Source organism: Drosophila nasuta, chromosome 2R, assembly GCF_023558535.2.
Source record: "Drosophila nasuta strain 15112-1781.00 chromosome 2R, ASM2355853v1, whole genome shotgun sequence".
Lineage (NCBI taxonomy): Eukaryota > Metazoa > Arthropoda > Insecta > Diptera > Drosophilidae > Drosophila > Drosophila nasuta.
Window position 1 is genome coordinate 18,059,845 of NC_083456.1, and position 17,041 is coordinate 18,076,885.

General features: G+C 40.9%; 2 protein-coding genes across 2 annotated transcripts; one reads left to right on the forward strand and one right to left on the reverse strand.

The window, feature by feature from the left end:
• Positions 1-3,674: 3,674 nt before the first annotated feature.
• LOC132786094 (protein atonal) lies at positions 3,675-4,839 on the reverse strand. The gene has a single exon (XM_060792488.1). The coding sequence runs from the start codon at positions 4,774-4,776 to the stop codon at positions 3,805-3,807; it is 972 nt and encodes a 323-aa protein (XP_060648471.1). The 5' UTR covers positions 4,777-4,839; the 3' UTR covers positions 3,675-3,804.
• Positions 4,840-14,585: 9,746 nt separating this feature from the next.
• LOC132784315 (phenylalanine--tRNA ligase beta subunit) lies at positions 14,586-16,819 on the forward strand. Its single transcript, XM_060789844.1, has 5 exons — positions 14,586-14,770; positions 14,832-14,887; positions 14,946-15,103; positions 15,161-16,515; positions 16,584-16,819. The coding sequence occupies exons 1-5, from the start codon at positions 14,713-14,715 to the stop codon at positions 16,733-16,735; spliced, it is 1,779 nt and encodes a 592-aa protein (XP_060645827.1). The 5' UTR covers positions 14,586-14,712; the 3' UTR covers positions 16,736-16,819.
• The last annotated feature ends 222 nt before the right edge of the window (positions 16,820-17,041 follow it).

Consider the following 17,041-nt stretch of genomic DNA (forward strand, 5'->3'; position numbering starts at 1 on the left):
AGTTCGCTGCACACGCGAACGAAGGTTTAACTAAGTATTTGAGAGAGAGAGAGAGCCTGTTGCATTTTTACCCAGCAGACAGGACTCACATCAATCAATGCGAACGCAGTTTTCCTCTTTTTATATATTTTTTATTTGTGGTTCCCCAAATTATTGTGCAATAATTAAAGGATCAGCGTAAAATGTTCACACAACAATGCCAAAATACGCGCCGGAAACGGAAACTATGTGCACTTCACCCAAAACTATTTAGACAACAAAAAAACTATTGCGGTTTGGCTACATTTCTTCTTATTTTGTATTTCTTTTTGTAATTTTTGTAATAGTCCTTTGCGGAAAGGTAAACAAGGTTGAAAGTGTGTTCAGGGGAGCATGAGAAAATGTTTTGTGTTCGCACGAAATGTAGCAAAATAGAGGAGAAATAATTGCGCAATATATATTGCTATGAATAGTGCAATTAACCTCATAATTTAAAATACATCTTAAGAGATTAATATATTCTACTGCAGAATCCAACCAGTAAGAAAACTACAGTCGAGTCTGCTCGACTGCGAGATACCCGCTAACTATATTCGGAAGAAGGAAAACTGAGCGGAGGCGGTATTATCGTTAATATCGTTAATATACCAAATTCGTATGTACTAAATGCGATATTTGGTATATGGATATGCAACTAAATGAAAATATACCATTTAGTAATATATAAACCATATTGTCAACCAAAGTAATTGAGTTCCGCAGCAGCATTTATTTTCCTATATAGAATCATTTTCTAAATAACTTTAAAGATTTTTATCTGAACCTTATTATATACCAAATATTGCGAGTCTACCTTTGAAATTATGCAAACTTATAATGCCCTTCTACCCTATGGTTAGCGGGAATAAAAAAAGGAAAAGTTAAAAAAGAACCAAACAAAGGATAAGCTGAATTTAAGAATTCAGACCGAGCTTAAGATGTGTTATTGTTACAGTTGGCAACCCAATTAGCTGTCTATAGGCTGAGTCCACTCAGCCAGTCAATGTCCCCCATGGGGACACTAATAAGAAGTGACAAATTGATGGTGTTAATGCTCATTAACTTGTTTAACACAGTTCCACAGATATGCTGCTTACTACACACATATATGTAGTATGGATCGGCAACGTCGACTTAAGCCAGCACAATAATGTTACGAAAACCCCAAAAACCTCAAAATAAAGCGCGCCAATTATCGACATGACAAATTTTTGCAACATTAATTCTTTTACGACCTGTTGCCGTGTCGTGCTACGAAAAACCCACAAAATATGCGAGTATGCAACACAGTTCGATGCGCCCTAAAGCAAACTTAAACTGGAACTGAGTCTCCCATAATAATACGTGTTAATAATGCTCAGGCAAGCTGTCTATAAATTGACAAAGACATGCAAGACTCCGACTGTGGTGTGGAACTTTGGCGGCATTGCCAAAAGCTGCTTCTTCTGCTTCTGCTGGGGTCGACTGCACGTACAGAATATGTTTCGTTTCCCATTCCCATTCATGAATTCTAACTAATTGTATTGGCAAGCAGTTGCATTTTGGTTTGCAAAGTTGAAAGATGGAAGCTGGAAGCTGGATCGAAATCGAAATCGAATCTGTGCAGCTGCACAGCGATCGGAACGTAGCTCGGTTGCACAAACCCATCGAAGCTTGGCAGGAAAAGGTCCAAAATCGAAAACGTATCTTTTGTTGTTGAGCCCTTGTTGCAGTTGCTGTTGCTGCTGCTGCTGGTGTCGTGGTGCGAGTGGAGACCTAAACAATTTGTGTAATTGACAAATTGACGGCAACGCTTTGTGCGGAAGCGTTCAAAGCCGTAAATTGTCGCTAACAAGAGAAGCGAACAAGCAGGAACAGCAGCAACTGCGGCAGCGGCAGCGGCAGGATATTGGGGACTCGATTCATAATTGCCACACTGTCGTGCTGTTTTTTTTTTTCTCCTTTCTTCCTTTTTGTAGCCTAGCTGAATGCTTAATGCGAGGGTGACGCCCGCGTCGCGCGATCACTTTAAATTAAGTCATTAACAATTTAACGAAGCGGCTTCGCTGTCGAAGTTCAAGTCCAAGTCGCTAACTAATTATGTGAATTTCCTGAGAGCGCTTTTATTCGGCAACGCCCGAGAGGACCGCAAACCGCGAGACTGCGAATCATTTTATAAAAACAAACACAAACTACCCACGTAACGATGTCCTGCCGCGCCCCCAGTGGCCAAATCGTACGCCTACAAGCGCCCCAATTCCCATTCCCATTCCCATCCCCAATCCCTCAATTCTCAGTCAGTCCCAGTCCCAATAGCGTTCGCATTGCGATTGCGTGGTGGCAGTCGATCGTCAGCCAATGCTGCCACCGTCGATCGTCGCCACTATCAACAAATTGGTTTTGTATCTTTCGTATGATTGAATCGCTGACCTGACTCCGCTCTCTGCTCAATGAATTGACCGAGCTTAAGCTGAGAGATGAGCTGAGCTTAGTCTTAGCCATAGTCTTAGCCTTTGTCGGTTATCCGACAGCAACGATCATCCATCGAAGTTCCCTTTAAACGATTTGTGAGTGGCGCTCAATTTCTTTTTGGGGCTGCGACTTTTGTCTCCCCGACTAAAGCTTCGACTGCGACTCTTGCTGCTGAAAGCAGATCAGCCCCACACTTAACTTAATTTGGCAGCCACACTCTGGCGTGCTCTGAAGCTATAATTATTGGCACAATACTCGTACTTTATTTGCTTTCGTTCCTTGGCTCATCCAAAAGGGGATCACTTTTCGCGTATTTGTTTTGAGCATCATAATTTCGCTGAACTGTCTACAAATTGATCGCGAAGCGCCAAATCGATCACCTTGCTCCATTTATAATAAACCCGAATCGAATTCAATGCGTCGAGTCGCGCGCCCGAGCCGAGTGTGTGTGTGAGAATTGATGCAGGGCGATAAACGAGAGACGGCACCTCCAGAGGAAGCTCCAAAAAAAAAATCACATGAGCAAAAGGTGAAGACATTAACTGAACTTCAGATTGCCTCTGAGATTGATGGGTCAACTGATGCTTAAAGTTGCCTCATATGAGAATATTGTATGTAAACAGTTCTTTGCAGGAAATTGCACTGGATGTTACAACATAAATATTGTGTTGCGCAATATTACAGTTATTCTTCAAAATTAAAAATAAGAAAACTATGTAAGAATTTAATTCAAAATTATGATTACTAAGTTTCTTAATAATTGCCGCTTTGGTTTTTAAAAAATCTCAAACTAACAAAAAAAGATGGTAGAAATTTGGATAAGATTACAGTACTAAAGTGTACCTAAAAAACAGGTAGCCTCAGACTGTTTACATAAATATAGTTACAATCAAAGATTTAGAAAATTTTAAATCATTGTTGATGCCAAAAGTTCCCAAATGTTAAACATTGGTATAAGAACGCCAGATAATTACAAATAATATTCCGAAATTTTGCAATTATCTTTATTCAACATTTAATTTTGTTCACCTGAAAATAGAATCCAAAATGTTGTATTAATATATGTATACTTACTTTTATCTGAATTTCACATTTTCTTGCTAAAATTTCCCAACTACAACGAAAATTTAGGAAATAAATAATAAATCAAGTGAAATATATATTTTTTAATAATTTTTATTTAAAGTCTTAATCATTGTCTTCCATTTAAACTAATTAACTAAACTATGAACATGATAATACTTAATTATTAATTTACTACTGGGTTATATGCTATATTTACAGAGAAGGTACAACATTTGGCAAATGACTGTTGAGGGAATTTGAAGCGAGCTATTAACGCAACAGATCACCTAAGGCGGAGATGTAGGTCTGGGCCATTTGAAGGGTTTCGTGCTTGGACAACTGACGATCATTGCCCAGGCAGGGCAAATACTGACGCAACCGATCGAAAGCCTGGTTGAGGTTCTGCATGCGGCGACGTTCACGAGCGTTGGCTGCCAGACGACGCTTGCGCTTGACCACGGGTGAGATTTGCTTATTGCGACGCCGCTTGCCGGCACCAGTTGCTGCTGCATTGGGATTGCCAGCCGCATCCTCGCTGTCGCCATCGGCCAAATCAAAGGAGCCATCGTTGCCATCGGCATCAAAGTCATCGTCGAAGAGCATCATGTCATCGTCATCCTCGACGCTGTCGTCGAACAGAGCCGTGTTGTCAAAGTCAAAGTTTTGGAAGTCATCAGCATAGAGATTCACATTCGAAGCGTTGGATGCCACAGAGTTGTTAACATTGCTAGCTGCAGCAGTTGGTGCCACCTGCTGATTCTTGCGCGTATAGCTGCGCTTGGGCTTCGTTACCGGCGCCGCTTGTGGCACCGTCTTGCAGGTGCCCACATTGGGTGAGCCCATGATCTCCATAACTGGCTGAGGAATGGCAGGAACTGTTACTGGTGCTGCTGCCGGTGCTGGCTGCTCCAGCGTCAGTGGGAATTGTTGATTCTGTGGCAGCGCATTGCAACCATTATTGTAGATGGTGTTCAGATCAACGTATTCGGGACTCTCGGAACGATGACTGGATGGCGACGAGGTGATCCAGCCATCGGAGCTGGCCTGCTCGAAGCTGATGAAGCCATTGGCCGACAAATAGTTGCTGGAGCTGGCCAACGAGTTGCAATTGAACTGATAGTGCGTGACGCCCGGATTGTAGGCAGCCATGGGATTAAAGTAAGGCTCCGTTGCGGCTGTCTTGAAGCCTTGCAAATCCTCGGAGGTCTTGTAGTAGTAACGATAAATCTCGCTGGACGACATCTCGACACTGTTGTTGTTAATGAAATGTGATGATATGAATAAGAATAAACTTGAACCGTTCGCTGCGAATGCTGGCGAGTTTCTAACTGTCTGCTTATCCTGGCAGCGATATTTATACTCGCAGCCGAAACCCACCACCGATGGTGTGGCAGAGTGGTAAGGTGAGAGCAGGCCATAGGCTCGGGCTCGGGCTCGAATACAGGTAAACGAGTTGGCCACGACTACCTACCTCTAACCCTGACAGCACGTGCCGGCCCAAGCCAACAGCCAATGGCAAGCGGTGGTGAGTTTGCTTTGCCACAATCTGCTGTTGCTGCTTTCTGCTTGTTGCAACTGCTTGGCCTTGTTGAGCTTCAGCAGCAGCAGCAACAGTTTCAACTTCAACTTCCAAGTACATGAGCAGGCAAAATGGCGCAGGAATACGAGTTAGTTGGCGCTATCTGCTGGCCATCTAAAGCCGCTAACAAGATGATTATGGGGTTGAGCTCCGCTTCGATATTCCGACCGGAACATGGGCGGAAATGCAAACAAAGTCCCTTATAACAGGATTAGGCCAACCACAAGAGCAAACAACTGGCCGCACAAAAAGTGCTGAAAAATTATTAGAAAATTTGCAAAATATCGAAAAGATCAACCAGCGATTTGTCAGCATGGCCCAAACAAACTGATGGTTAAATCTTATCTAAATCGTGTGCAGACCAAAGAGCAGCACCGCATTCTAGAACTTAAGTCTACCTGTTCTGCGACGACACCTTAACAAATTCACCGCCGTCAGGCGATTCGGCATGCCGAATAAGGATATCGGAATGAACAATCTTGTTTACGAGCATTACAGCCTGGCAAATTCTCCAATTGATATGGTCGCTTGTTAGCCAAGCGTCAAGGACACGCTTGGACTCTGACCCTCGCTTGATCTCGCTCTCTGGGCCATGTCTAATAAGCGTGCTAACTAACTGCCATAGTTAGGTTAGCATTTTAGCGCCAACAATTAATAGTAGTTGCATCGTGGGTCAATTTAGTTGTACCTCTGGCATGACACAGCGCATTTAGAGAGCGCCAGGACATGCTCGGTGGTCCTTTTGACTATGCCGTTTGCAACGCCCACGCATTCATAATGATTCGCTGGAAATCATATTGTGCAAGTTGATTTCTAGTTTATAGTTACTTATAAAAAATCAGCAGCGGCAACAAATGTTTGATGTGCGGCGCCCACCCAAAGAATGAGGCAACTAGTAGTCAGCACGCCCCAAGGACGATGACAAAAGATACTTTTTGTGAATTTTGCGCTACCTTTTTGTTCAATGTGGGATCAGTGAGCAGATCTATAGGCGGCAATAAAACGTTGTCAATTAGATAAAAATGTCACACAACAAACCGCACCACAAAACGCTACACACAACAAATTTATTGGCCAAACATCCCCTACACAGTCTGACTCTGACCTCTCTGTGATCCTGCGCTGTCCTCGTGTGTCCTGTGTGTGCACAAGTGCAATTTACGAGTACTCGTTGGGTCTCGTGACAGTTGTGCAAGTGACGCCTTCGGTTACACCTGCAGATCCGCTGCACAATCAAATTGATCAGCAACCATGAGCGTTGTAAAGTTGCTGCTGCTGCTTATCGATCTTAGTTGATGTTGAGGCATCCGCCAGCGAAACGTTTGCATATCGATTTGAATTTCATGCGCATTGACAAAAACACACAACAACAGTAACAGCAAAAGGGACTCACGTGCTCTTCGCCAGCAAACAAGCAGTTAACAAGAGGGTAAAAGGGGTAAGGGAAGATCGGACTATGCCGAGAGCCTTTAGCTGCATTGTTTTTTTCCTTCCCATGCGCAACGGCGCCTTGCGTGCCTGTCACTTAACGAGTGATCCCAAAACTTCAGCCACTTATTGCCCCGCTTAAATATGAACAATACGGCATATACTTCAATACTGGGCAACCGGGTAACGGGTCATACTTTTCATGTCAATACGCATAAATGCAACTTGTGTCTGAAGCTGATGCTTGTTCTGCTTCAGTGTGATGTGATCAGCTTCCAGAGAGCGCATGCCAAAAGTTGTTAATGTTTAAGTATTTCCATTGATCGAAGCTGAAATGCTCTAAAGAGTATCTGATAATTTGAAATATAATAAGTGGTGGACTCTAAAGTATCCATTAGATGCAATAAACATAAAATAAAATTTTACTGAAAAATGTTTTATCACTTTTAAAACATTTTCTTTTCTTTGTCAGTAGCTAGCTCTAATTTCAGTTAAAAAAGGACCTTATATAAAGTTTTAAATTTAAGATACTTTGAAAGAAAAGAAGCCAGTGGCAAGCACAAAATTCACATTGAGAATTGGTGTTCCTTAAACAATGAGTTTTAATTTGAGAAATATTAAAATACTTTAACTCTTTTAATAAAAAGTTATTGATTTCATAAATGGTTAAAAATAGCTCTCAAAGTATGGAACATTTTATTAAAAAGACAATCTGAATATCTCAGTTGGTAGTGCTTTTCACTTTGTGTCCTAGAATTAAAATCTGATCTACAAACAATAAAAATGAAATAAATTTAAATTAACTGCAAAAGATAATTAAACTATGTAGATAATTGGCAGACCTTTCGCAGCTTTAAAGTAAGCAAAATATTTTAGATATTCCAGGTTACAAAAGTATCTTTCAAAGCTAATGCGAAATGAAGTATGCTCTTCCCTTGAAGGGTTCATGATGAGGAACGTGTAGGAGCTGTAGCAGTGCCAATCAAGAATAAAAGTAGGCGCACGTCAACGACTCCTATTAACAAGTCCCTCTGGGCCGTGAAAGTGTTGTCCCAACTTTGTACTCGGCACATCATTTTGCGGCCCAGTTTTGTTAACTGCTTTTTGCATAAATTGAAAAATTTGTATGTTACTTATTTTATTAGCATTTAACACCGACTGACTAGCAACTCTAAATTAGGACAGTCCTGAAGCCAATGCAGCATACTCTGAAGCTCGAAAGGAAAGCAAGCCAAGTGAAAGAGCGAAAGTCAATCGGAAGCAGCAGAAGCTGCGACATGCGATGCAAGCAAAAGAATTGAGCTCGATTCGATTGCATGACACAACATTTCATGCTACATGTTTTCATGTCTTTACATTGTGGGTGGCCATCGACGCGTTCGTGTGCGGCATTTTGCCAATTGTCAAATTGAAAATTCATTAAAGCCAAATTACATATGCAAATGCCCGAGTCGAAAAGTCCAAGAGAGAGAATCCAAACGGACGAGACGAGTTCGAATACGAGTCCGAGTTATTGTCACCATTGTTATCCATTGGATGCGGCAACTGTTTGACTTGCTTCGCAAATATTTACCTCATCTCATGGAGGGGTGCAACAAAAAAATGGATGTGAAAATGAAAATATGATATGATATGTATGCGCCGGTCAAACAAAAACGGCTCGAGCGCAAAAAGTCAAGTGAAAATCAAAGCAAATAGCTCAGCTTTGCAACAGTTGCTGCTGCTGGTGGAGAGAGAGAGAGAGAGAGAGAGAGATAGAGAGAGAGAGATGAAGAAGAGCGAGAACTGTTCACAATTTTAATACAAATATCGCATAAATTGCACACAATGTTTACACACACGATTTTTTTTTTTGTGAAATGTGGCATGAGTTAATTCCCATGAAAATTAAAACTAGATTATACACACGGTCAGAGGACAAGGCAGCAGAGTCGACAGCATATACGAGATGTTCTGTCCTCGGGCCCAGGTCAATGCAGCGCCCACTGTGTCATTGTTTGGGCACGCCTAGCAGGCAGGTCTGTTGTTATAGATTGCATACTGATGGTTATCAATGTTGTTGCATCGTTGTGATGGGATCAGAGCGAACCGTAGCAATTTTTGTCGCACGGCATCGCTTTGATGTCGCATGTCCTTTTGACTTTTTTTTTGTGATGTTTTGCCAACATCAGACATATTGTTTTCTTGATGGCTATCTTTGCTGATCTTTGGCAACTGCTTGGCGCCAGTCTTGGTTAAGAGAGCATAACGTTCTGCCGATCATCCCACTTTGACTAATTCGTATGCATATTATTCATGTTGTAAGCAATCAAAAAGTAAATTTCACGGCACATCCACTTTCAAATCGGAAGTAGGCATCATACACGCATACTCAAAACTCCTAATCGACAAATTGTGATTGCTATTTTGATAGGGTCGCGATCCCACGTTACCCTTGCGTTCTACCCAGATCAAAACGCAATGATCAATTCAAATTTGAAACAGTGAGAACTACACAACAAAAGAGCGCACACAAGAGGTGGAAACAACATGAAAAAAGATGAAAACTACGCAATCACTTGAGAAAAATCAAAAAGGCCTTAAGGATGCGAGAGGACTCGAGGACCTCTGGTCGCCTTTGCCTCAGCGAACGCCAATGTTAAGCATAACAGGTGGCACGGAAGCCGCACAAAATAAAAATGATTAAAGCAATAAAAAAAAAATATATATACGCACACCAAAAAAAAATATATATACAAAAAATACAAAAGACACGAAAAAAAGGGCCACGAAAGAAATAACAATTTTTTAATAAGATTTTCTTCTTTGCGCTTGTTACGAAAACAACAGTTCGCCTAGGATGTTGTTGTTGTTTGGCTGTTGATGCTGCGCTGCGCTGCGCAACTTCCGATCCCAACTTGGCAGGCGTAGCCCAACCGACAGCGGGTCAAGTGTGAGAACATTTTACGGAAGGATGTGGCTAGAAATTATGAAAAATGATCGAAGGGTTATCATGCCAAGCTAACCACGTGGTCAAGATTCACTTTCGGTCGCAGCTAAAGATTCACGGCGAGTGACTCACTGGATGAACTAGTAGAAGGAATCCAAGCTAAATTACCCAGGAATTTTGTTGCAGAGTAATTGAGCGTCTAATTTGCGGCAGCAACAATTGCCCGACAGGGTCTAGGCACCCTTCTTGCTGGGTGCTTTCATGAATGGAGCGCGTTTTTCACAATGGGCCATTTATTGGGCTTGAATGGAAAGTGTTGCTTCGCTGGAAATTGAAGTACACGCGCCTTCCTTCCTTCTCCTTCAGAACGCGCCTTTAGTGGCCCGCCACTCGAGCGCAAAACAATTAACAAGTTTCAGTTTCAGTTTCGGTATCGGTATCGCGTTTTCGGTCTGGGTATTTGTATTCGTATAGTTCTCAGGGTTTCCATTGTATTACCATTTTACTCGCAAGCGAAATTCCTTTGAACTCAGTTTGCGAGGTATATAATTCATAGTAGGGAGTAGTGTGGATGTGTGGAGTATGGAATTGAAGTGACCTCAAGTCCCTCCCAAGTGATGCTCAAAAGAAAACGAAAATGTATAATAATGATGGCCAGGGCCACAGCGAAAAGCGAAAAGCGAAAAGAAAGAGAGCGAGAGCGAGTAAGAATAAAATGTAAACTAAAGATACTATTTATATGTGTATTATTTCGGCTGAAAAGGAAGTACCAAATTACATTTAATTAGCTTTAGCTGAAGCTGTATAAAAGTGTATATACTAAATTCGCGTACCGTACGCGGTCAATGAGAGAATGGTAGGAGCAGGAGCAGGAGCCGGACCTAAAGCTAAAACTGATGCTGATGCTGATGCTTATGCTGGCTGGTGCAGGAGCTTAAGAAGTCAGACGATTACGATTACCACCGAAAACGAAAACCGTGGCGCATTCGCATTCGCATTGATCGACCGCTGATCAACCAAAAAACAAAAAAAAATAAAGGCCCTTGCCTTAAGCTGTTTGCCTGAGTCGGTGAAATTCGCACGTTTAACCTTTAGGCAAACAAAAGTGTACAGCACAACGAACCTGTTGAACCCAAAAACGCAATTTTCATATCACTTTGATTGCTGCCCAGAATGACACGCGTGCGCCGCCGTCGCTGCCGACCGACCGACCAACCATTGGCTATTCTGATTGTGCCATTACGGGGTATCCAACGCGTGGTCCGAGCTGCCAATGCATCGGAGATTGGGGCCCAGCGATCAGCCAGGCCAGGCCAGACCAGACAACAGCAGAACAGACCGTTTCATTTTTGAAGACGATCAGAAATTAGGGTAACAATCGCAGATTAAACAACAGCAAACGATGAATGCTGATGTTTTATAGATACCCATTAATATAAGCATATTTCCATATTTCATAATCATATATATCAGAACATTTACCATTTGAATTAAATCTTAATGGTTGCCTAATAAATTAGTTTTCTAATATAGCTCTTAATATAGTTAAGTTAAAAAATTTTATATTCCATAATTCCATAAATACAAAATAACAATTATATATTATGTACATACGTCTTCTTTTTATAGGAACATTTCTTAAAAGGCTGCACAATCTGTAAATAAAGTCTAATCTGTTATTTGTTTTGTTAGAAAAGTGTTTAAATTAAAGTAAGGACACTCTTCGAACTTTAAAAATAAACATAGCATAGCATATTATACCCATTTCGCGCGCCTTTTACACAGGGTATTCTTCGAAGACAACTGATGCTGCGTCGGCGAGCAAGCAAGCAAGGAAAAAAAAGCGAAACTTTCAAACGGTTTCAAGGATTTCGTTTGTCCCTGTTGGCGTCAGTTTATGATAATTCATATAATTTCCCATAGGTGCTGTTAGTTATGTGGCACCTGAAGAGCCGACTGCCTGTCTCGATATCCCTGCTTCGGTGTAAAAACACTTAGCCAGAAGTCAAAAGTAGCAACACTTTCCAGAGCGACACTTGAGCCTAGATTTGTGTCTGAGTCCTGGATCCAGGCACTTGATCAGGGTCCAGTTCATGTACGAAAGACAATAGAAATCGAAATGAAATACAAATAAATCCCAAATGTCCAGTGTGAGAAATGACTTTCTCGGAAGCAAGCAAGTGGCCAGTAGCCATCGTAGTTCAGTCTGTCTGTCAACGGGGCTCAATTGTAGGTAATTGATATGTTTACCTTTGGCCCTTTGCCCATTTGCCTCTTGCCCAAAATCGTGTACAAATAAAATGTAAATCGTAAGTGATATCTATGCTGGGTCATTTCTCAACATCAACTCATGAAATTGAAAAATTGCGCATCAGATAAACATTCACTTGCACTTGTTGAGACAAGGTCTGTTGTGTTTTTGGATATGTCTACTAGTTTTTTGATAGAGGCATCTCTTCATGGATGCTACTATAATCATATGCAGTCGGGTGAATAGCATCGTTGACAGTTCAAATCGTGGAGGTCCTGAGGTGACAATTGAATTAAAAGTCTATGAAAATTGATATTTTCAACCGCAAAACGGCAGATAGATTATGTTGCAGTATTTATTCATAGAGTTTCACTTGAATCTGACCACACAGAAGCAACTGTTGCGGGCAGGTAGAAATAATCGAGAGTTTGGCAACGCAACAACTAGTCATGGTCAAACATTCCCATTCAATTACCAAACATGATGAATGAATTCTACTCTTAGTACATGCAGACTTCTCATTTCTTCTACTTTTTTGCGAACCGGAAAAGGTGTGTCCTATAATTGGAACTAGAGCAGACGTGTGAAAAACTAACTAGTTTGCAATTAGTGAAATCTTTTGGCGGCACAGAATCATTAGACAAGAGGTGAGAACATCTTTGAAATCTGCCTGCGTCAACTGAACAAAATTTTCTACTTATAAATTAGGAAGATTAACTAGAACCTCAAAATCTAACTTAATTTTACATTCAACTTAATTGAAAGTCAAAAGATTAATAAATCTAATAAATAAATCCTTTAACTGGAATCCTTTTCCCACCAACATCCATAAGAAACTCCACCGTTAAATAAATCTAACTAGTTGAAATTTCTCTCGCTGGAAATTATGATAAATCTGAAATCAATATTCAGCATAATTACAAACGAAAGAAGCCGCAGATGAAGAATGCTCGGCCTAATATTTTTCGAATCCTCGAAGCCTTGATAATCACTCTATTTGGTTTTCCAGGAATTGGTCGCATTATTTGATAAATTGACCCAGAACTCGTGTCTGAATTAACGCCCTCGCGCTCTTCGCTCACGACACACGGTCGATCGAAGGGGTTAATGTTAATTGCCATTGTTGGATTGGAACAAAAAAAAACGAAGAGGAGCAGAGCAGGTCTTTCTTTTGCTTCACGTGTTTATAGAGTTATTCAGCCGTGAGTTGTACCACACTTTAATTGCCCCAATTCAAATGGATGCGTTGGCGTTGGCCGAGGCACCAGCCTCAACTGGGATGCAGCATTGGCTGGCCGCATGCCACAATGCGATGCGTAGTCTGTTTGCACTGCATTCACATGCATACAGAGGCACACACAAATATAAACAATAATCAATCTCTTCAAGGGTTGAACAAACAAACATAAAGGCTGCGCAAGGACATGCTTATGAAAAATGCAACAGCCAACAGTTGAAGGCGTTTTTAAATTGATTATTCCTTTGGGCCCAACCCAAAAAAAAATAGAATACAAATAAGAAACTCTCAATTTAATACATATTTATGAGGAAAATAGATCAACATTACAATGGACTATTGTATTATCCCCAATTCCCTTAATGATTGCTTATTTTGGTCATCCTTGAATGTTAACTGATGCGCAGCTTATAACTGAGAACATAAGTATGAAGTTTAGCTTTTTTGTCTTCTGATCACAAGTTGATTTTTTAACGCTTCATTAACTTTTTGGCCACACGCGCGTTTTATGCTTTTTTGTATTTTCTTTCCTCTTTTTTTTTTGCGTTGCTCGTCTGACGCGCGTCTGCCAAGCAAGGAGGTCGCTTGTCGTCGCGTTACCTGCTTAATTGCCCAAGTTTGCTTGGCCAGGCCAAGAGGTGTAGCTTGTGCGATCTAAACACCTCGTTCGTTTTACTTGTTCTTGTTCAACGACACGACAACGAAAACAAAAATGAAACGAAAAACTTTAACGTTATTTACTTCCGATTTTTTTTCCATATGGACATTTTGAAAATGCACTGCAAGGCGACAACGACAGCTGCAAGCAGCACACGCTTTTTTCTGTTGATTTTGGAATCCGTATAAGCTGCACAACAACAATAACACGTAGTGTGTGGCATTTTTTGGCAAAGCGTGTGCAGTTGAATAGAAACATTAACATAAAATATAAGGTGCAACATATGGGCACACAAATTGCATAAAATGAAAGTTCGAAAGTTTGGTATAAACTAAAAATTGTAATACGCTCAGAATTAATATCAAAATATCGAAAATTTTTTCGAATATTTACAATTATATATTAAATTAGTCATTACTGACTACATTTTATCAGAGCAGTTTGGATCTTGTATTCAAAAAAAAGAGCTTTCTCTAAAACAGCTATCAGATTTACGATTGAATACACAATGTCCTACTACAACCAATGTATCAGGCACACCAAAATAAGTAAAGTGAAACGCATTAATGGAATTCTTTAATGGAATAGCATTATTAAAAATTACTAAAAATTTGCATAAAGACATCGGAACCATTAACTCAATACCAACTCAACTCAAAAATATTTAAATTCCAATATAATGCAGTATTTTTACCGCGATTAAAATCGGTATTTTTACTGGTGATATCGATAATTGCAAAAGCATGAATGCGTACATGGCGCAATGTTAAGAGGATTCGGTTTAATTTGAATTTAAGTTGCATTAGTTCTCTTTCTTTCAAGAACTCTTTTATAAAGTTGATTTCATATTATAAATTATAAAAAAGGAGAACAACAAAATTAAATTAATGTGTATGTTTAAAATCACCGTTTGATTGGTAGCCAAACGTCCAGAAAATGTTAATGTTAACATAGCTGTATGTTAAATGGCAAAAAAAATTAAGTGTGTACACACTGTGATCGATGAACAACAAAACACACATTTAACTATTTCTTTAGAAAAAGTTAAATATATTCGCATTACCAGAGTTTTTCATCGCTAAAACCAAGCTGCACAATGCCGACAATTGGAGTTAAACGTGATTTGCTATTTAATGCCCTGGGCAAAAAATACAGTAAGTTTGCCGGCACACGTCCACGTGGATTGATTTCTCTAATGTTTGTCCCTTTCCTTAGCCGATGACGAGTTTCAAGAGCTGTGCTTTGCCTTTGGCCTGGAACTGGATGAAGTGGTAGGTAACACAAGTACTTTTAAAAGATAAAATAAGCTTAATAACTCTATTATTACAGACAACTGAGAAGCAAATGCTCACCAAAGAGCAGGGAGATGTTGCTGCAGCAGCGAATGCCAGCGAAGAAATCATCTATAGGATTGATATTCCTGCCAATCGTTACGATTTGCTATGTTTAGAAGGCTTGGTGACGGGACTGCAAGTCTTTCAGGGCAAGTAAGTGCGTTTAAAACGCTTATTAATGGGATTTTAATTGAACAAACTCTTTTGCAGAGTTAAGCCACCCAAATTTGAGTTTGTGGAACCAAGAGAGCGTCAAGTGCTTAAAATTCAGCCTTCCACGGCTCAAATCCGACCACACGCTGTGGCTGCTGTGTTGCGTAATGTGACTTTCACACCGGACTCTTACAACAGCTTCATTGATCTGCAGGATAAATTGCACCAGAACATTTGCCGCAAGCGCACGCTGGTTGCCATTGGCACTCACGATTTGGACACGTTGCAGGGACCATTTAGCTACGAAGCTTTGGCACCGGAACAAATCAAATTTGCACCGCTTAACCAGACGCAAGAGCTGAATGGCGCCCAATTGATGGACTTTTATGCCACACACGCTCAGCTCAAGCAATATTTGCCCATCATTCGCGACTCGCCTGTCTATCCGGTGATCTATGATGCGAATCGTGTGGTTCTGTCGCTGCCGCCCATCATCAATGGAGATCACTCAAAGATCTCGCTTAAAACCAAAAATGTGTTCATCGAATGCACCGCGACGGACTTAACTAAGGCCAAGGTGGTCCTGGACACCATTGTCTGCCTTTTCTCCGAGCACTGCAGCCAAAAGTTCAGCGTTGAACCGTGCAATGTTGTGCAACCAGACGGCACCACTGTCTCCTATCCGGAATTGGCTGTACGCGAGGAGCAGGTGTCGGTGAAACGTGCGAATGCTTATATTGGCATTGATGAACCAGCCACCAAGTTGGCGGATATGCTGACTCGCATGTATCTGGAGGCAAAAGTGGATGCTAAGGATGACGATAAGCTAATTGTAAAGATTCCACCAACTCGTCATGATGTTATCCATGCTTGCGACATCTATGAGGATATTGCCATTGCCTTTGGCTATAACAATATCAAGAAATCCTTGCCGGCCTTCATGCAAATCGCCAAGCAATTTCCACTCAACAAACTCACCGAGCAGCTGCGTGAACAGGTAGCTCAGGCGGGCTTCACCGAAGCTCTGACCTTTACGTTGTGTTCCCGCGATGATATTGCACGCAAACTGAACAAAGACATTGAAGCGTTGCCTGCTGTGCATATTGGAAATCCCAAAACGCTTGAATTTCAAGTGGTGCGCACCACATTGTTGCCGGGTCTGCTCAAAACCTTGGTCGCTAATCGCAAGATGCCGCTGCCATTAAAACTCTTTGAGATTAGCGACGTTGTTGTGGTCGCCGAGAACTCTGAAGTTGGCGCACGCAACGAACGTCGCCTATGTGCAGTCAATTGCAATAAAACCGCAGGATTTGAGGTAGTGCACGGCCTGCTAGATCGTGTCATGCAATTGCTGTCTGTGCCCTGGAAAACTGGGAATGCTGAGCAAGGTTACTATTTGGAGGCAACCGAGGGTAAGTGTGGGAAAATCCAAGACACATAGATTATACAGATTTCTTATTTTTACATTGATCCCTTATAGATCCTAGCTACTTCCCGGGACGTTGCGCCAATGTCATGTATAATTCGGCCGTCATTGGAAGGATTGGCGTGTTGCATCCCAGTGTGTTGCAGGCTTTCGAGTTGACCACGCCCTGTTCAGTTGTTGAGTTCAACATTGAGCCATTTGTTTAAAGATAAGCATAGCTTAACAATAATATGATATTGTAATTCCTTCTCCCAAGAGTCTTAATAAATGGTCACAAACAAAGTTTTTTGTATTTCTTTTTATTTATGCTGTTTAATGTTCTTATATTTTTCCTTCAATACAATAATAATAATTATAAGAGTAATAATAATCCGTATAGTATGTATGTATATTATATATGTATGTAGTTTCTTTTCTTTTATTTTTGTTTTTTTTTTAGTTTATTTTTTGTTTTACGCATGCATACTTCCGTTCATATGTGAAGTACTTTTTGTGTAATTTAATTTTTAAAT

What these genes read in the sequence shown, in the direction of transcription:
- LOC132786094 (XM_060792488.1), bottom strand. Translation starts at nt 4,776, where the DNA reads ATGTCGTCCAGCGAGATTTATCGTTACTACTACAAGACCTCCGAGGAT.
- LOC132784315 (XM_060789844.1), top strand. Translation starts at nt 14,713, where the DNA reads ATGCCGACAATTGGAGTTAAACGTGATTTGCTATTTAATGCCCTGGGC. An exon ending in TGCCCTGGGCAAAAAATACA is followed by an intron (nt 14,771 to 14,831) that starts GTAAGTTTGCCG and finishes CCCTTTCCTTAG; the next exon opens with CCGATGACGAGTTTCAAGAG. An exon ending in CTGCAAGTCTTTCAGGGCAA is followed by an intron (nt 15,104 to 15,160) that starts GTAAGTGCGTTT and finishes ACTCTTTTGCAG; the next exon opens with AGTTAAGCCACCCAAATTTG.